Source organism: Chiloscyllium punctatum, chromosome 41 (assembly GCF_047496795.1).
Source record: "Chiloscyllium punctatum isolate Juve2018m chromosome 41, sChiPun1.3, whole genome shotgun sequence".
In the NCBI taxonomy this organism is placed as follows: Eukaryota; Metazoa; Chordata; class Chondrichthyes; order Orectolobiformes; family Hemiscylliidae; genus Chiloscyllium; species Chiloscyllium punctatum.
The window spans coordinates 18,715,794-18,735,185 of NC_092779.1; the positions used below are offsets into that span (position 1 = coordinate 18,715,794).

The 19,392-nt window shown below is 40.1% G+C and overlaps 1 protein-coding gene across 2 annotated transcripts in view; it reads left to right on the forward strand.

Annotated features, from left to right (window-relative positions):
• The window catches only part of LOC140464900 (regulation of nuclear pre-mRNA domain-containing protein 1A-like), a 58,605-nt gene extending 46,185 nt beyond the window's left edge, over positions 1 to 12,420 (forward strand). The window contains exons 7-8 of one of the 2 annotated variants that reach the window (XR_011955013.1): positions 8,492 to 8,729; positions 10,075 to 10,163. Coding sequence is in view for 1 of the 2 variants with exons in the window: in XM_072560495.1 (XP_072416596.1) it covers positions 10,075 to 10,224 (150 nt within the window). In the remaining variant the exon portion in view is untranslated. Of the gene's footprint in view, positions 1 to 8,491; positions 8,730 to 10,074 lie in introns of both variants that reach the window. The other variant, XM_072560495.1, reaches the window with a different exon arrangement.
• Positions 12,421 to 19,392: the final 6,972 nt, after the last annotated feature.

A 19,392-nucleotide genomic window follows, 5' to 3' on the forward strand; every position in this document is an offset into this window, starting at 1 on the left:
TGGTGTCCGGGACACCCTCTTAAGCATTAATTTCAATTTTAAAAAAACACCTTACGAGTACTCACACATAATAGCTAGGTGCCACCATTTGGCAACCAAGGAAGTAAAAAATAACTCAATGATGAGAAAACACTTCAACCCTCTGCTTTTCAACCAACAATTCACTTAAAACACATAAACACGCATGGTGTGTTTGAGTAGTGGGATTGTCTGACTTTCCAATTAACCAGATCTAGGGCGCGGTCAACATATAAAAAATGTCTTGTGGCACAGTGGCTGTGTCCCTCTCTCTGGGCCAGAAGGCCTGCGTTTTAGTCCCACTTGTTCCAGAGATATGTAATAATACTCTGAACAGGTTGATTGGAAATATGTGAACAATCCTCTGCTAGAGGTTTTAACTAATTATTTTAATATTGGAGTGCTTCAATGACCAAAGAGAGGAGGAGGGGGATAAAAAATTCAAATACACCAGACTGGAAAGAGTATGAAAGAAAGAAAGGATGTTGATATGGTGGAAGGCAGAAAAATTGAATGACAGAAGAATGATTAATTCTTCTGGGATTCAGAAGAATTAATGGGGGCCTCGTAGAAACCTACAGATCTCGAACAGGACTCTATAGGGTAAACACAGGAAGGATATACCCTGATGACTGGGGAGTCTAGAATCGCATGTCACATTCGAAGTATACAGACTAGGCCATTTAGAACCGGGATGAAAAATGTCTTCACGCAGAGAATGGTGAGCCTTTGGAATTCTCTGCTGCACAAAAACCAAAATTAGGGACAAAATATTGAATGTTTTCAAGGAAAGATAAAAATGTATATAGTTCTTCGGACTAAAGGGATCAAAAGATACAGGAGAAAAGCAGAAACACGATACTGATTTGGATGATTAGCCACGCTCATACCATATGGTGGAGCAGGCTCAAAAAGCTGAGTGGCCTATGAACTGCTTCTATTTCCTATGTTTCCATGATGGCGCAAGCCAAAAGAAGAGGATAATTGGAGTAATGAAGCTTAAAACTATTGCTTACAGCAGGCTGTTGCTTGTAGTTACTTCAAAGAATCAAGCTTCAGGTCAAACCTCCCTAATCCAGCAGCCTCAGGACAGGTCCTTTGCCAGAGGTGATGTGGCAGGGTAAGCAGTGGAGTTTTATAACAAACCATCTTTGTTGTTCTGCACTCCCCTCCCACACTTCACTGTCCTGAAGGCACTGACTTGTGCTAATGTCTAATGATGATCTTTAATGGACTATTAAGCCATTGGGTTATCACACTTGTGCAAACAGTTCTCGGGGGTTGGTGACCGCTCTCCTGGGCTATCTTCTTGAACCAATCTTGCAGCTAAGTTTCTTTAACATATTTTGGCCTTTCTTTGATAGAGTTTTTCTTGTTTCACATATTTGAAAACTAGAAACACTGCAAGTTCTTCAGTTACAGAAAGTGCCTAATTAGAGAGGTGCAACCTGAGGATGTAAGCTTCACCTGTAAAAAGCAAGTCATCACTTGTCTGATCACTGATTTATCTTACATAAGATTACATTTCCAGTCGTAGAATCCAAAATTAGTGTATAAAATATAATTTATTTTAAGTATCAACTTTTTAAAAGTTCAAATCCATTATCCTTTTTAAAATTGCAATAGCAGAGAAGTTTATCGTCTCTGATGTGCAAAGATTGTGACTCTGCTCCAAATTTCTGTGAAGATATGCGTAAACCCTGACTTCTTGGAAGACCTCCACTTGTGAGATGTCTGTGACTCGTACATTTCTCAACTTCTCAATCTATTTAGTTTTATTGCGGAATAATTTGATTTGATGTTTTGGCTAAGCTACAATTTGAAGATTTTTTTAAATTCTACAACTTTCACGTCTAATAACTAATGGGGCATACGTGTGTCGTACCTTTTGGCAACCTACTGCTCAGTCCTCAGTATAATAGTAGAGCTAAAAGAAATGCTTCACATCTGGAATTAAAAATAAAGCATCATGGGGTGACAAACAGACCTTGTTGCCCAACCAGTCAACGATGTCTTTACCATCCACCTGAGCAATTTATTGTAACTCTAATTTTCCATATCCATTTGCCTTATTTCTTATCCCATTCCTCTGCCTGTTCAATCTGATCTTGGATGTTAACATAGATTCTACTTCAGCCACCAGGGGGTGACTTCCACAGCTTCACAATGCTCTTTACAAAAAGATGTCTTTTACCCTTTGTTCTAAATTTCCTGGATATCTGGCCCCTTGTCCCGGACTCCTCAACTGCTTTCAGCTACCCTGTTTTGCTCTTCCACAAATCTATATGCTTCTATTATTCTAGCAATGAAAAACATTTGGATTATTACAATCCAGGTTGTAATTTAACCACTGAAGAACCTCATTGTCCTAATGATTGGCTTGAGGGTATCTACAGGCACCAATATAACAATCAAAGAATCATGGAATCACAAAATCGCCATGATGCAGAAGGAGGTAGTTTGGCCCATCACATTTGCATAGACTCTCAGAGCAATCTATCTTAGTGCAAAACTCCTGCCTTTTCCAAATAACCCTCCACATTGTTTCTATTTACATAATCATTCAATACCTTCTCAAATGCCTCAATTGAACCAGCCTCCAAAACACTTCCAGGCAGTGCAGCCAATCACCCAGCCCACTTGCTGAGTGAAAATATTTTTTTCTCTTTTTTTTATTTTGCAAGACACTTGTGCCCTCTGGTTTGTGATCCTTTTATGAGTAAGAACAGTTTCTCCCTATCTATTCAGTCCATACATACAATTGCCAATGAAAAGAAATTACCAGTAAACTGATGTGCTCAGATTTGGCAACCACATCAAGCATGTTTTTGCTTAAAGTTTCTTTCCAGTATTTTCGTATCTCTGTTTTGCTGTATAGCTTATTATCTTTCTTTGATCCAATTGCTAACTAGAACTAGCCTAAATTCAAGTGCTTAAATTAATGTTGATATGATAAAAAGTGTGCAAAGTGTTTGAGGACTCAAAGTCTGCATAGCAAGTTAGGATTGATACTGCTTTAAATTAATTCTAGGACACTGTTCCGATCTGATGAAGGTGCCCAGTAGATAATCCATCTGTCAGTGCAATTCAAAATCTAACTTCAGTGGTGTATGTTATTAACATGAAAGGTCTCCTTCAAATGAACGTGAGGCTTGAAATGGCTGCCTGTGAAATGAAGACTTTTCGACAATCAGCACTTTTTGTTGCCACCCGAAAATCCCAAACAGAATCTCTAAAGTAAATGCTGAAACAGTGATTGCTAAACTGGCCTGCCTTTTCAGTTTACCTTCCCTGTATAGGTATTTTATCAAACGTATTGTTCATTCCTAGCAGTCTATCAAACTCAGCTCTAAGCTCTACAATTACCGTCCTGTGTTTTCAGGATATTTGCTCTTCATAGAAAAGGCAAATGGCACCGGATTAAATAAAACGAGAGGCATGCTGCCACAAGGAATGTCATTCAGGCAGTTGGGGAATTAAAGCAAAGGTTGTACAACTCTGAAGGACCCCTCCAGTATTCATTGTGGAGGGGTGCCCCAATTCACACTAATCCACTTCATCTTTTGCAGTCTGGCAATCATGAGCAGTCTCAGACAGAGGAGGAGTTGCCAGGACGTCTTCCTTCTAGCCAGGATAGCCATGAACATTGAGTTCAATTCTCATTACCTTGAATGTACCTCCAGAGTCACATTGTCCACTAGTCCAAACAGTACCATCCTTCCAACACAGACCATGGGTATCATTTCCTTGACCAGATTCCTGAAGTCGTGCGACTATTATGCAAGAAACACTGAACAACCCTTTCAAAATGGATGTAATCAACCATGTGAATTCCTTAGTGACTGTTTTGAAGATGTTTGCGTTTGCCCCTTGTTCCAATGCTGTAATACCTCAAGTGATGCTGATGTTCAATGCAGAATATCCTTTCACCTGATTCTCAGCCCTGGACCTAGTTTTGGGCTGCACCAAAACCACATAGATGGCAGTCTCGACAAAATTGGCAGTCTAGGAGTGTGACCAATGCTGCCATCCTGAGAAAGGATACCCCAGTTTGGGATCAATGTGGCTCGCAGGGGGACCCCCTCAAAAATCGCTGTGATCTGCTGGAGCAGATTACCAGACTGCTGTGAGGTCCCCTGCAAACTGCTTTGAGCATTTGTTATTCACTCTCATACAGGCAGTGGTCCGAACCTGAATGGCATCAGTCATGGTTTGTGTGGTCACAAGTTGAGTTGTCATGACCTCAGCCTGAACTTTCACTACAGCGCTGCGAAAGTGGGTGGCTTCCAGCTGCAAACTGAGACATCTGACTGTGAGTGATGATCAGATCCACCAGTGCTTTCATGGTGCTAGACACTACTTGCACACGGGAAATGTTGAATTCCCAAGTGCTATGCCAGGTTGGAGCCAGACCTTCCATGGTCCTGGATAGTTTCTGGCAAATCAGCCAATGCAGTAAGTGAGACTGAGTCATGCATATCAGTGATTTTTCTTATGCCACTCCATCAAAGTCTGACCTTACTGTCCAAGTAGCTGGCATTGTCATGATCTTTTCCCCCTTCATCTGGCTGTAGCTCACATGTCCATTGGCTCACCACTCACATATCCTACCTTGAGTTCCTTTCCACCTCTGTTCCTTTCTAAAGTGTCTGAGCTGGTGGCTGCAAGTGTCAGATTGAGTGACAATGTTGTTCGCTATCAGGTCCTCTTTATTTAAGCCTTCGGCCTCTCACGCCACTGCTGAGCCTGGATAGCAGTTCTTGCACTCTAATACTTCAGGATATTCCAGGCTAGTGTTGGGTTGAGGAAAGGGGATAAAGCAGAAAGTGCTTGGTTACAGCACTTGCAATTTGTAAATCATAGCAGATCGTGATATGAGAAGTTGGATCAGGCAAGAATGTGCCAACATTCACAATGATACCACAGGCTGCTCTGGTGAGTGTCTATGGAGGGATAGAGTGTAAACATTTTGAATCCAGTATGACTCTCTTTCAGGAGCATTAAGTGGCACTAGTCGTGCACTAAGATGGGCTACTTGCTGAGATATGCAGCCACTGAACAGCAGTGGGCAGCAGGGCACAATCATTACAATTAGCAGGCAGCACACTTTGTAGGCTGCATCATTTGAACAGGCATGCGTTAATTATTTATTGCTGTTCCCTGTGTCCCATTCTGAGAGTGACTCAATTTAGTCCCTTCAGCTGTTATTTTTAAGGATGCAACTGATGTTCTGAAGATCATTTGACTGCTCTAGCTTAGTTCTCATCTGAGAAACACAGTTGTCACAGGAATTTTGGAGTGTCCAGAGCCTGCCATCAGAGAGGACTTTAAATGGTGCCCAGTGTTTTCACTCATCTGATACCAGAAGGAGGGTTTCAGTTTGTAGCTTGAGTTAACTTTAAGATCTCAATTGCAATTTTCATGCACAAATGTGCATGCTGTAGTCTACATTGTACAGACATTGGCCTGGGATTGCCAATCCTCTTGTTACCTGATTTGTTCCTGGAAGAGGAGAAATTTCCCAGCCACTAAAACTGTAAAAGCCAGGGGATCTTTAACCTTAATGTCTCTCGTGACCACAGTAGCTGCCAGATCCATGGTATCACTGGCTTTTGTTGCTATGTCTTTGCCACACCACCACAGTGTCAGTACAGAGAGTTGCTAGAATCTAAGGGCTGATTGTAAACTGGCCAGTCCACTCGCGAACAGCCTGGAGTCAAGGAGAGTAGATAATGAGACTGACATGTTTTCAGAGATAACTTAAGAGTCAACCACATTTCTTTGAAATCACACATAGTACAGACCCAGCTGGCAGATTTCCTTCCTTAAGGGTCATTAGTCAACGAGATTTTATTTTAATGACTGACAGTGATATCAATATTATTAAGACTAGCTTTCAATTGATTTGAACCAATGCCCCAAAATAATTAACTTGGATATCTATACAGTTAGTCCAGTTACATTACCACCACAACAGTGCCTTGCTATCCTTCCATTTGTAGGATTACTACTAGTTACATTTCCAATATCGGGGTATTACCAGATACATATAGATTAATGGTTAATTATTTTATGATTGTTGACTGTGAGGGGAATCTGAGTGTTAGCAGCCCATTGCTAGCCCTTGAGTCAGTACAAATTTCCCCCTCCCATCATTGGTTACCCTGTTTCCCACCTTTGTTTTCCTTTGTGTCACAGCTAAACTGGAAAAAATATCTTGACACTTTAAGCAAAATAGCACCAGGTATGAGCAATGATGATCATCTATCTTCACACCAAATTTTGCACAGTAAATTGAGTATCCTTAACTGTCACATGGTCAATCATCACATGATCAAACTTGCAGAGACCAATGGTAAGCCCATTTGTAGCAGGTGAAGAACCCTGAGGGGATTATAATGTGCCCTTTGACAAAACACTTTGTAGTGGGCCCATCGGCAGTCTTTAGGTCCTGAAGGAGGAGGCGCTTGGGAGGGTGGCAGCAATTCATAGCACTACTGCAGTGACACTCCAAGTCCTCTCAATTTAACTTGTATCTGTTCTTCAGCTTCTGTTGGCTCCTTTGAGGAGCATTGGCTCTTAGTGGAGCTGGTTAAAAGTTGTGCAGTGCAACCTCATGCTGACCAAATTGGGAAAGGGGAATTATTAAACTCTTTGGTTACGTTATTTGCTATTACAACCTGATTATAGATCCCATGGGATGGAACAAATGAGGATCTGATGTGTTTTTGATGCAGTTAGTAGAATGTCAGATTTCTAGATTAGCTGTTTGTGCCTTCACATCTCACCCAGATAATGAGTACAATGCTGTCCCATTTCATCCTAATTTCATGGATCTGCCATTTCTGCATGTCTAGTTATACATTAAACTTGCAATTTTAATACTAACTGCTTGGTTTATTTAGAATTATACATAAATTAGGTATAATAGCTGGGATTAATTATTAATGTTTTTTACAACCAGGAATGTTAAAAGTGGGAACCTTACCATTTATGCTCTTATTAAAAATGTATTTTGGACCCAAGTTTTGTATCTGCTTTGATTATTTTTGATAATGAACATTTCTGAATAACACATTTTAATGATAGGTTCAGAGAATTGATAAATCTAACAATTTAAGGACCCTGAGTTAATGTTTCTGTTGAGATGGCAAGATTTCTGAAATACTCTTGAGTTAATGGTTTGTAGGGTTTTAATATCAGATTCCTTTCTAACCTATTTAACATACAAATTGTACTTGGTGCTTTCACTCTTCCTTTTTGTGTTCACACTGGTTCCTGATGAATTAATTTCCCTGTTTCATTTATGACACTTTTTGGAAAATTGAAGCTGTTTGTTTTCAATCCAAATTGCAAAATAAAGTCTGGAGCCTAGATGTCTGCAAGGCACATCAATCAGTAAGTTTGTCAAAATGCAGAGTTCCTGTTTCAGTGCTAGTTAAAGGTAATTACTAACCAACCTGTTCCGAGATGTTATTACACTCCTGCAGAAGGAGTGGGACTTAAAGCTGGATCTCTTGGCTCAAGAGGTCAGATCCTACCATTGCAGCACTAGAACCCTTTGGTGCTAGTTAAATAATCCATATTTCACCATCTGCCTTATGTGAGGGGGATTTGAATATTAATCTGGGATTCTAAATTACTAGGCCAGGAACATTATCATTATGCACCATCTCTGTGCTAGTTAAATGGTACATGGTTAAAGTTCTAATGTGTATGAGATATAGATTAAATGCAAATGTTTTCTCTTTCGCTTACTGTATTGAGAGCTCTTTGGTCTGAATTAAACACTAGACACCTGCCAATATTTTGACTTGCTGAACACTGAATGAATTATCAGATTCTATTGGTTGAATTATCAATCATGTCAGTCATTGCATTAATAAGTCTATAAAACATGTTTAATTTAAAAGTCTTTCAAATTATTCAACTTGGGCAAGAACAGCATTATAATAAGCATATTTTAACTCTCTGTAGACAAAGCCTTTTTAAAAATGTTTTGGTGTTTTAACTAGGAGTTTTTTCTCTTGGGTGGTTGTTGTGGCTGCTCAGAATGAGACTAAGTCTCCCAAGGTTCATGGGCTAAGCTGGGTTTCATGAAGTGAACATTACAGAAGCAGTTCACCATTAATGAGGTTTCAATCAGCCAGTCCAGAGTCTATCCAGTTGGCATTATTAACTTATTGTGGTGGTGAGGAACTAGCTGCTATAAAATGTGTAATTACTGTTGCAATATGGAAAATGTGGCCAATTATGCACAGCTAATTCCCACAAATAGCAATTGGTTTTATAACGTTGAGAGAGGGGTGAAGATTAACCAGAAAGTTTTTTGAGATGGCCGCACAGTAGTGGCGGGGTGGGGGGGAGGTGGAGCTGAGTGGCTGAGCCTGGAGCTCATTCACTACTGTCAAATTTCTTCCTCTTTTCATTCTTCTTTTTACTTTTGCTCTTTTTCTTTTTCCTTCGGCTGAAGGAGCAAGCTTCCAGCGGCAGCAGCAGTAGAGTCAGGACAAGTCGGACACGGCTGTACCCTAGCCCAGAGTCTCCCAGTGAGCAAGGAATGGATCCCCAGGCTGACGTCCCTGATCTGGACTCACAGGCTAGGCCGAGGCTCCAGATCCTCAGCTAGGCCCAGGTGTCTGAAGGAAAGAAAGGTGGACTCAGCCTGGCATGGTGGACTCCCGGTGTGGAGATCTTGTCTCTGTGTGGAGGTACTCTTAATCTTTGGCGTCCAAGTATTCCAGCAGCCCAGCAGGCGGTGTCCTTGTGTGAAGGCCTTGTCCCTGTGTGGAGGTCTTCTTCACCTTCGGTATCTGGGTATTCTAGCGGCCCAGCAGGCGGTGGTCTCGTCCAGGAGTAGCGGTGTCAGCCCAGCAGGGTGGTTTTCTTCGCGGAGGTTTCTGGCCCAGTATCCAGTGGCCCAGTGCGGCATTCTCGTCCCAGCATAATGGTCTCGTCTTGGCTGCATCTTCAGAGTATTCCTCGTTCCTACATTGGCTTTCCTGGACCCTATTATCTGAACTGTGATGAACTTTGTCTTAATTTAGCTTATTATTATTACATATTACTTCTGTCATTGATGTAGGCTCTGAGGGCGTCGACTTATAAAACTTTTCACTGTATTTTTCATGTAAAAATACGTGACAATAAATTTCTACTCTATTCTGTCCATGTTCATAATGATGCCAAAGGATCTTTCACATCCACCATCTGGCCTGAGGACAGGTGGGCTCTGAGTTAAATATTCTCATCCATAAGCTGGGCATCTCTGACAGTGCAGAGCTCCTTTAGTGATGCACTGGGATATCAGCTTGGATTGTTATGGTCAAGTCCTGGAGTGGGACTTCACCTGCCATAGCTCATAAAATCAAATGTCAGCTTTACCCAATAGTAGAAATCTCAACAATGAGATAGGATACTCTGTGTTTAAGCCCCATTATAGAACTTGAATGTGCAATTTCAAGTCGCACTTCAGCGCAGTACTAAAGGAATGCTTTAGTTTTGAAGGTGCTGTCTTTTATTAATTGTTAAACCAGTGTATTGTCTGTCATTTCAGCTAAATATAAAAGATTCCACCTCACTGTTTTGGTAAGAGCACAGAGTTCTTTTGTTCGGTGTTCTAATTAACAGCCCTCCTTCAACAAGAGTTCACACTACAGATTAACTGGTCACACCTCTCACTGCTGTTTGTGGACTCTTCTGTGCCCAAGTTAAGCCTCAAAAGTAAACATTGGCTGTAAACATCTTGGGATGTCCTGGCAAGGTTAAAGCCTGTATAAATGAGTTCTTCCTTAAATCAAATGAATTCGGGCGCCATCTCTTATCCTACAATTGTCTGGAGTCCCATGGAAGTGGAAATTCACATTCTTGTTCAGCAATACCTGTCGAATCTAGTGCTAAGGTCACACTAATTTACTGAAATGCAGGCACTCGCTGTGAAAATCATTCATTCCGCAACACTGTTACCTTCTTGGATGATCAGAAAATGTTACCTGTTTATAACAAAATGGAAACATTTCCATACAGTGATGACGTGCATCTTTCTCTGTTTTACAGGAGTACAAGCACAAACTGGCCAAGGTCACTCAAGTGCGAAAAGAGCTCAAGTCCCACATCCAGAGTTTACCAGATCTTTCTCAGCTTCCAAATGTGACTGGTGGCTTGGCCCCATTGCCCTCTGCAGGGGATCTTTTCTCCACTGACTGATCTGGTTGACTGTTCTGCTGAAAAGACTTGTTAAAAGGACAGGAAGGAAGGAGTGCACAATTTACAGTGCCCCTCCCTACCCCCCCACATTGTTGTAAAAGGTCAGAAGCTTATTTTGCTGTAGTGATACAGTGCTAGCAAATGTGTACTAAATTAAGACATTTATAAAAAAGGAAAATCTACTCTTTGCATACAGGAGACAGACCTGTTTGCTGTTATCCCAATTTGCAGCTGTTTATTTGATGAGTTAAGTGGATGTCAGAGAATTGTGTTTGAAAACAATTACAGTATTTAAGTCATTGACAGACTTGTATTTGATTTGAATGAGTGGGACCATATTGTTAATACAGAGGGTAGGCTGGTTAGCATGTAGATGCCCTGAAAGCATGGCTAGAAAGTTGCTAATAGTTAATACACATCACTGACATTTGTAGCTCACTTCATAGAAGCAGCAGCCAAGTTATGTTCAGGAATACACATTAAGCAGCTGTTAAGCTTTGTTATTGAATGTTTTTTTTGTTTCACATTACGACATTCACCTAGCAGTTATTGACTATTGTCAAATAAAATACAGAAATTCAATCTGGTTTCCACTAGTTGAGACCTGAACCAAGTACAGGAGCTATGCTAATCAAATGCAGAGCAGCAATGTAGACATCAGTAAAAGGCATGCACCATCCTGAACGCAATACCACTAAATGTATCAAAGCCCATTCAATGTTCGATATTGTAGGTCAGATGCACTGCATGCTGCTACCTGAATTTAGTTGGAACAGGTGAGCTTTGCTACTATGTATCAAATGTGAAAATAGTCAAGCGCTACTGGAGAGTGGAATACGGACACAACTGAATTTTATTGAATTTCATGAAACAGAATTTCAGCTAACAACGCCAATGTGTTGTGTGAAACCTTAATTTGCTGTTTCCCAATAGGTGGTTTAAGCAAATGTAATGAAGTTGCGTTCTCAAAAGTTGCTTTTATTTTTTTTAATGTGATCAGTATGTGAGAAAAAAAGAATTCACAAGAAACACGAGTGACGTGTAAATGTGACATTATGAATTCTGAAGCAGTATAGTGTGTGAAATTGGCAGTTTGCGTTTCTTTTTTGTTTACTTAAAGGGTAATGACACTGGCTGGGAATATAAATGATTTTCAGTATAAATTACTCAGCCCAGAAAGATTGTTCGCGAAATATCTTCCCACCTGAGAGGAAAAGTTTCAGTTTCACAGGTCAGGTAGCAGCCTGTTGTTCAATCTCAAGGCTGGAATGTATTTGCTCACAATACATATACAGCTTCTGTTAAATGGGGTGAGGGTGGAGCCTGAAATTAGGGATAATGATGCTGAAATTTAAACTTTAAAAAGTACTCCAGAACTGAAAGAGCAATCTATCTGAGGCAAGTACTTTAAATTGAAAACATTTCCCCACATGTATTTGGGTCTTGAAATTCCACTGTGGGATAATAAATGAATGCATAACATGTTGTAATTTCCTGTGGCTAGTTTTCAAAGTGTCAAGTGTCCAGTTGGATCGTGATGAGAGGAAATTCATCGTCACTTCATTATAATCCCACATATTACTGTAATTTGTCACCCTCTAAACTATCACACACAGTTAGCATTCAATTTGTAAAATATTTGTATATATGCACATTAGATAATTATAGTCTTTCCAAATTTGGCAACTTTGTGTTATAAACATCTGTTCCAGGTCCTGTAAAAATTGTGCTTTAACCTTCTGTAAGCTGAACTTTTTTGCATCGCTCAAATATATAGGTATGTTGTGAAGTGTAATTCTTCAGACTTTTCTAATCTGATTTATTTCTGATGGAAGCATAAACAAAGTGTGTATGTGTTTACCTTTCAACCAAGAAATGTGCACATGAAGAAATCTCTAATAGAAAAGGAGACAAAAACACATAAAAGAAACAAGGTTGCTACTGTTCAAATGTCTTGCCCTGGTCAAGGAGGAGAAACATTTAAATGTGGCTGTTGGATTTGGTTCCAGTTTTTCCAGTATTTTGTCTTCTACATTTCATTAAGGTTTCTCTACTAGTGCATTTCCATACATTTCAAACTGTTCTGCGATGTATAATATTTATAGAATGGTAGAACTACAAATGATTTTATTTATAGTATTCTATGAATAAACTTTTAAAATAAAAGAGTATCTTACAAGGTAAACTTCCAAAACACCTAAGTGATTTCTGAAATAGCTTTCTTTATTGAGGAACAAACATTTTAAGTATGTACAAGTGTTCTAGCATATGAAAACATATATTTGGAACATTTCATTTTTGGTTTTAAAAAAAATTTAAAGTGCTTAGTGTGAAACCATTTACATTCATTATTAGTAAATTAGTGGCAATTTCTTGTGTCTGAGACAGAATGGGATTGGAGGCCTAACGTGCCCTTTTGATTCTCTTTAAATATGAATGTGGAAGTCCTTAAAGGCGCTTGTATGTTTTTGAATGGAATATTTGGTTGAGGTTTCTTTTTGCATGACTCAGGTGAAGTGTTGGCCTTTAAGAACCATATTTCCTTGGTTTCCTACCTCAGTTTGGGCATAATTCACATTGATTTCTGAGACATCTAAAGGTCTAGCCACCCTAGGCTTGGATACATTGAAGGCTGTGTCTGAGTAAATGTTGCCTCTGTGTGGCACAAAGAACACACTTGCTATACCACAACTGGACATCAGAGAAGTGATGATAGAAAATACCATTGCAGGAAGTGTGAAGGGACCAGAGACTTGGATCACTCCAGTACCACTTTGAGGGTGAGTGGCAGGGATCTGAATTCAGCAGGTGAACCACAGGCTCACTAGCAGTCTCAGCCCATGGATATTGCCACCCGGCTCCAGGAAGCCCCCACCCTGCCCCTCGTGAAACAGGCAGTGTCTGGAGACGTTTGGACAACAAGACGGTGATGGTGGCTGCAGGGGCAAATGCACTGGCCATCCCTTGTTACACCTACATGGGTGCTTGTGATAATGCATTTTGCAGGAACAGTGTGGAATCAATGACACACACGGCATATCACAGCCAGCTGATGTCACAGGCTACCTCTGGGGGACACCATTTTGGAGTCACTCCATATTTTGGACGATGGAGCATCCACAAGCCTCTGGGATAGAGAAATGTAAAGATTTACAACCCTCAACATGAAGAAACAAATCATCTTGGTCTGAGATTATCAGCCACTTGTCTAGAGACTGTGGCCCCCTTGTTCTAGATTTGCCAGCCAGATCTAGCCTGTTAGAATCTAGCATGTTTCAATGAGATCGCCTCTCATTCTTCTCTCGGAGAATATTAACCCAGTTTATTCAGCCTCTCATCATAGAATTATATTGTCATCCCAAAGACTAAACCTTCGCTGAATCACTTCCAAGTCAACTCTATGATTCCTTACAAACGAAAACCAAAACTGTGTGCAATACCCCAGATGTGGTCTCACACAGCACCCTGAACAATTATAGCAAGAATTAAAATCCAACTGAAGTCACCTTTCTTCATGCTAACAACCTAAATCTCTCTGAGCACCAACAATTAATGGATTCACACATTTTTAAAATTATCATGTTTTTAAAATTCTGATTACTGAGGTGAATAACCCCAGTGTTCCCCACAATATATGCCCCATTTGCCACCTTACTGCCCATTACTATATCTCTTTACAGTCTCTTGTGTACTCCTCACAGTTTAGACTACCACCTAGCATTTGTTGTCAGCAAACATAGATACATCTTTCTCCATCACTTTATCTAAGCCTCTGATGTATATAACCCTAGAAGATTGGCCATTTGATCCTGGCAGTTTATTGGGTTTTGGTCCCTTATGTTTCCCCAACACTTTTCCCTGATCCTTCCTCTTAATTAGCCTCATTGCTAAGGTAGACTCAAAATATTTGCTAAGTTTCTCTGTTGTTTCTTCATTAGCTACAGTAATTTCACCTTTCTCTGCCTCTGAGGGGCCAATGTTTACTTGAGCTACTCGATGTTTTATATATTTGTAAAAGCCTCTACACTCCATTTTATTTCTTTGCATCCTGTTTCATCAACCTTTAGTAAATCTTTGCTGGTTTCTAAAACTCTCCCACTTCTCAGTCATGCTATTATTACTTTGCCATCTCATAAACACTTTCTTTTAATAGTATCCATGGATTTGTTCCTTGCTGGATCTTTTTTTAATGGAACATTCTTTTGATGAACATTTTGAATCATTTTCTTGGCATGTTTCTCACTTGTTTTTATTCATTCAATGGATATAGGTATGCCAATTGGCCTATGTCTAATTTGCTCTTGACAATGTTGTTGTGAGCTGCTTTTTTGACCCACTGACGTCCGTGCAGCGACATACATAGGAAGATGGTTCCATGGATTTTTGACCTGGGAAGAGTGATATAACATTTTTACTGCCATATCTTTTAAAGACTATGCGCTCATTCTACCTCAGCCAGTTCTTGTTTCATATCTGTGTGATTAGTTTCTTTATGATCCATGGTTTGGACTCGCTTATGTTACTCTCAAGTTTAATACATAAACTAATTGCTCGTATCCTCTGGAAACGCTAAATCTCAGTAAGTTGATAATAAAGCGACCTAGCATTGGAATCCGTAAGAAATGTTGAGACCTGGGACCAATTTTACTAGAACTCAGAGTAGATAGTATTTTTGGCACTGATACCATCTTTAAAGGAAGGTGTGCACACAGTGTTATAGACACTGTGGACCGAATGGTGCACAGGACGACCCTCTTACCCTAGAACCAACAAAGGAAGCAACAACACTAGCTCATGGAGACTGGGCGGAGGTTTCCACCTGGATCAGTACAATCTCAGCCATATGGAGGAAAGCCCAGAAATGTAGAAAGAGGTTAACAACATATTCCACTTTTCCAGGGTGAGTGCCATCATCTACACTGGGCTACCTCACACTCACTCTATCTGAGCTGCTGCAGCCTCCTCCCATCAAGACTCATGTTCTACCATTTTCATTAGCACATGCAACATCTTACCCACTCATTCTCATCTGCTCAAATCCCCCCAGCCACAGCACAAATCCTGCATGATCTCCCTGCACTGCCTGTTCGCTCAGGTCACTTCATCACCTTTCCCACACCTGCAGCAATACTAACAGCAGTGACAACCATTTTCATCTCCCAGAACTATCTCTCATTACAGGAGGAAAAATAGGGTGTAATAAGGCAGGAAGAGCCAGGAAGGGTAGTGGGCTGCTTGACATTTACTTCTTACCTTTGTGAGATGAAGATCAAACCCTGACCACCTCAAGTGGCTGTCAGTTTGGTTCAGACCCCGACACTGGTATCAGAGGCTTCCCTCAAATTATTGTGCCTGACTGAAAGGTGTCTGATGTCAATTTTCCTGCTCCTCGGATGCTACCTGGCCAGCTGTGATTTTCCAGAACCACACTCTTCAACACTGGTGTTTCCCTTGACTTAACCATGGAATTCTCTGCCACAGAAAGTAGTTGAGACCAAGACGTTGAATGTTTTCAAGAAGGTGATAGATATAGTTCCTGGGGCTAAAGAGATCAAAGGATCATGGGAGAAATCAGGAACATGGTAATGAGTAGGATGATCAGCAATTGAATGATGGACCGAATGGCTTACTCCAGTTCCTATTTTTTTTGTTTCTATATGAAGGTAAAGGTGATTTCATTACAATTCAACTTCAATTTTTTTAGCGTCTAGGCTTCCTCATCAGGGCAGACCTGCTGGGACCTAGGCTGTGGGCCAGAAGGGACTACACTATGCCAGTTTTAAAAATCTTTTCTCAGGTTCCTACTTTGGCCAAGAGAGGTATGCAAGTTTCCCTGGTGCTGAAGTCCAATGTTTATATCCATGTTACATATCATTTTACTAGGTAACCAATAAACATAAGGAAGTAAAGTGCACTCAGTAATTCACAAAACAATCACACCCTCTGCATGCTTTTTTCCCAATACAAAAGATGAAGGTACAAATGCCTGCCAAATTAATGTGATCACGTGGTCAGAAACATTACCTACCATGCATTGTTCAATTTATTAATCAAAATACAATTAGTCACATAGTTGATTACATTGGACATCACAAAGTGACCAGACCAATGCATGATACCTTTTACAAGGAGCAGAAATAAGCCAAAGGATCTGAATATTGATAACAAAGTGATGTTTGAAATTAGGGCTAATTCCTGTAGTTCTTTGATCAGAATGCTAAATTACTGAAATTTGGGTGGGGAGTCAGTAAGTTTTTTCTTTCAAAGTGTATTTTAATCCAGCATTCTGTTAAATTGACAGGGATAAAATGGCTGCAACAAAAATTATGCTGTATTTTGACAATATGGGCATATTTTTAAGGTGAGAGGCAAAAGATTTTTAAAAAGACATGAGGGACAATTTATTTTACACAGAGTGATGCATGTGTGGAATCTATGTCTAGAGAAAGTGGTGATTGCAGGTGTCCAGTTAGAAAGTTTAAAAGGTATTTAGATAATTACATGAATAAGAAATGTTTGGAGGGAGATGAGCCAAGTGCAAGCAGGTGGGACTGGTTTAGTTTGGGATTATGGTCGGCATGGACTGGTTGGACCAAAGGGTCTATTTCCCTGCTGTATGTCTCTATGACTCTAATATACTTTGACAATCAATTCAAAGACCCAGGAGACTAATTTAGAATCTCATGATAATCTTGTATTAGATAATATAGGACTTGTAATGAAGATGAGTTAATTTCACAGTAAGAGAGATCATTGGATATGTTATTGATGAAATAGATTATTATTGTTAACCAAGGCTCCCTTTCCCAAGGCATTTTTATATAAATGTACTAAACTAACAGAGATTTCATTCATTAACCACTAAGGCAAGGAGTGTCATCAAATCATAATATGAGTAGCTTTTTTGGATTAGTGTTGGGTGGCCGTGCCATATGGTGTGACAGAAATATCCATATTGTGTTTAAGTTATGAATGTTCATAGAGATTGGAAGGTTGAATGATTTGTTATGAAGGTAGTAGGGACTGTTTGCGTGGAGGCAACAGGAAGGGTGTTCCTGGATATTTCTGATATTTCCCACTCTGTAGTTAATTTCATTTACTATCCCTTTCTTCTGTTACAGATACTGGCAGTGGATATGCCATACAATGTCAGTCTTCAATCACTTGGACATCCTTTTGATTGAAGAAATGAAATGGAGATGCTGAAGAGAGGTGGTGAGCAGGGGAAATAATTGGAAGAATTGGGTCTGAGGAGAAGCACACCTCCTTCTCTCCAAATCCACAATTCATTGTTGTGTGAGAAGATTCACGGCCAACTTTCTCGCATTACCAGCAGTCAAAACTTTTAAGGGGTCAAACAGTGACCACTTGGAGAGCCACAACTTGACATGTCCTGCTCACCTACCCCCGATGGGTGAGAAGGAGCTAGTTTAGGAAACCCTGGCACCTGCTGTGCTGCGTTATGGGAATACAGCCTCCAGTTGGAGGCAATCTAGGGGCAATCGAAGACTCAGATGGCAGGCCAGGGGAAGGCCATGTAAAGACACCTCATGGCCTTGTACAATATGTCTTGTGTTAAGGCCCCATCAATAATAAACCTGGGGAGCCAAAGGCTAGCTGGAAAAAGATGCTGCTTAGAGGTAACAGCCCAGTGGTATTATCACGAGCCTATTCCTCCAGAGATCCAGGTTCAAATCATGTCATGGCAGATGTACTTGGAAAAGGTTAAAGACATTGAACCTCCTGGTGATTAAGAAGGCAGCAGCAAGATTGGCTGTGGGACAGAAAGTAGGGAGTAGTGGTGAACAGTTCCTTTACAGAAAGGAAGCAAATATATATTGGTGTAGGGAATGTGATTAGGTTCATTGTTCTTTTTGATCTGTATGAATGACATGACCTTGTTAAAAGGAAAGACACATGACAGAAGAAGACTTTTGCGAGTTTGTTATTGGTTTGCTCCTGATCTATTAGAGAAATAAGAAGTGAGGCATTTTGAAGTGGATCGTGAGGAGAAGTATTATAAACTAAATGGTATGCTTCTAATTTGCAAAAAAAAAGACAGACCCAAGATTCAGAGATTTTTGAAAGTGGGAGATCAAGTTGCTGAGGTTGGTAAAAATATATTCTGGGATGGTAGTTGATTAAATTAGCTTCCCTACAGTGGAAACAGGCCATTTGGCCCAACAAGTCTACACTGACCTTCTGAAGAGTAACCCATCCCCCTACATTTATCTAAGGCACCTAAACTAGGGCAGTTTAGCATGGCCAATTTGCCTCACCTGCACACCTTTGGTAACTTTATAATTAAGTAACATTAGCAAACGATACGTGCAAGAGGATAGAGGTTGTGAAAACCCTTTAGAGACTGGTTAAGGCTGAACTGGAGAGTTGTATACAATTTCTGGGCATCGAACTTGAGGAATGATATTGAGGCCTTAGAGAGGGTACAAAGGAGACTTACTAGAATGATTTCAGTAGTGAGAGACAGAACGATGCATAGAAACTGGGATGAAGGAGAGATGTGGGGTGTTTGAAATAATGAGAGATCGTTTGAAGTTCTTTCTTTATTTCATTTTACTCTCTATATTTTTGGTCATCCAGGAATCTCTAGTTTTGGATTTCTCGTAGGAACGTCTGAACCGAGACTGTCTCTCCTTCAAAAGCATTGCTGATCTATTTGCCATTTTACCTGCTGACTACCTGATCTAAATCTCTTATTGAAAGTAACCCCCTCTAATTGAGTATCTTCCCCTTTAATGTTCCTTATTCATTTTATCAAATATTTTATTTCAAGGAAATTGAATAACATTGTTGCTGTCCCATGGAGCAGAAAGCAGCAGGATCTTCCTTTAGTTCAGCTGTTGCTACACCTTATATCTGTCAAGAAAGGTAGGGAGTTAAAATCTGGACCTGTGTTGTTCTAATTTACGCTATTTTCCCACAGTGCTCTGCATCTCATCTTAGCTAAAATAATCCTCCAATTGGCTATATCAAAGATTTTGATTACTTTAAAGACATCACCTCAATATACTCACCTCTCCAAACTTTAAAAAAAGATTTTGATGATTAAAAACCTGCATTTATGATTAAGCAAATCAGCTGATAGGTCATTGTCCATTATGGAACCCTCTGAGTCATACAGCTGTCACGGTGTAATGTCCTGTTAAT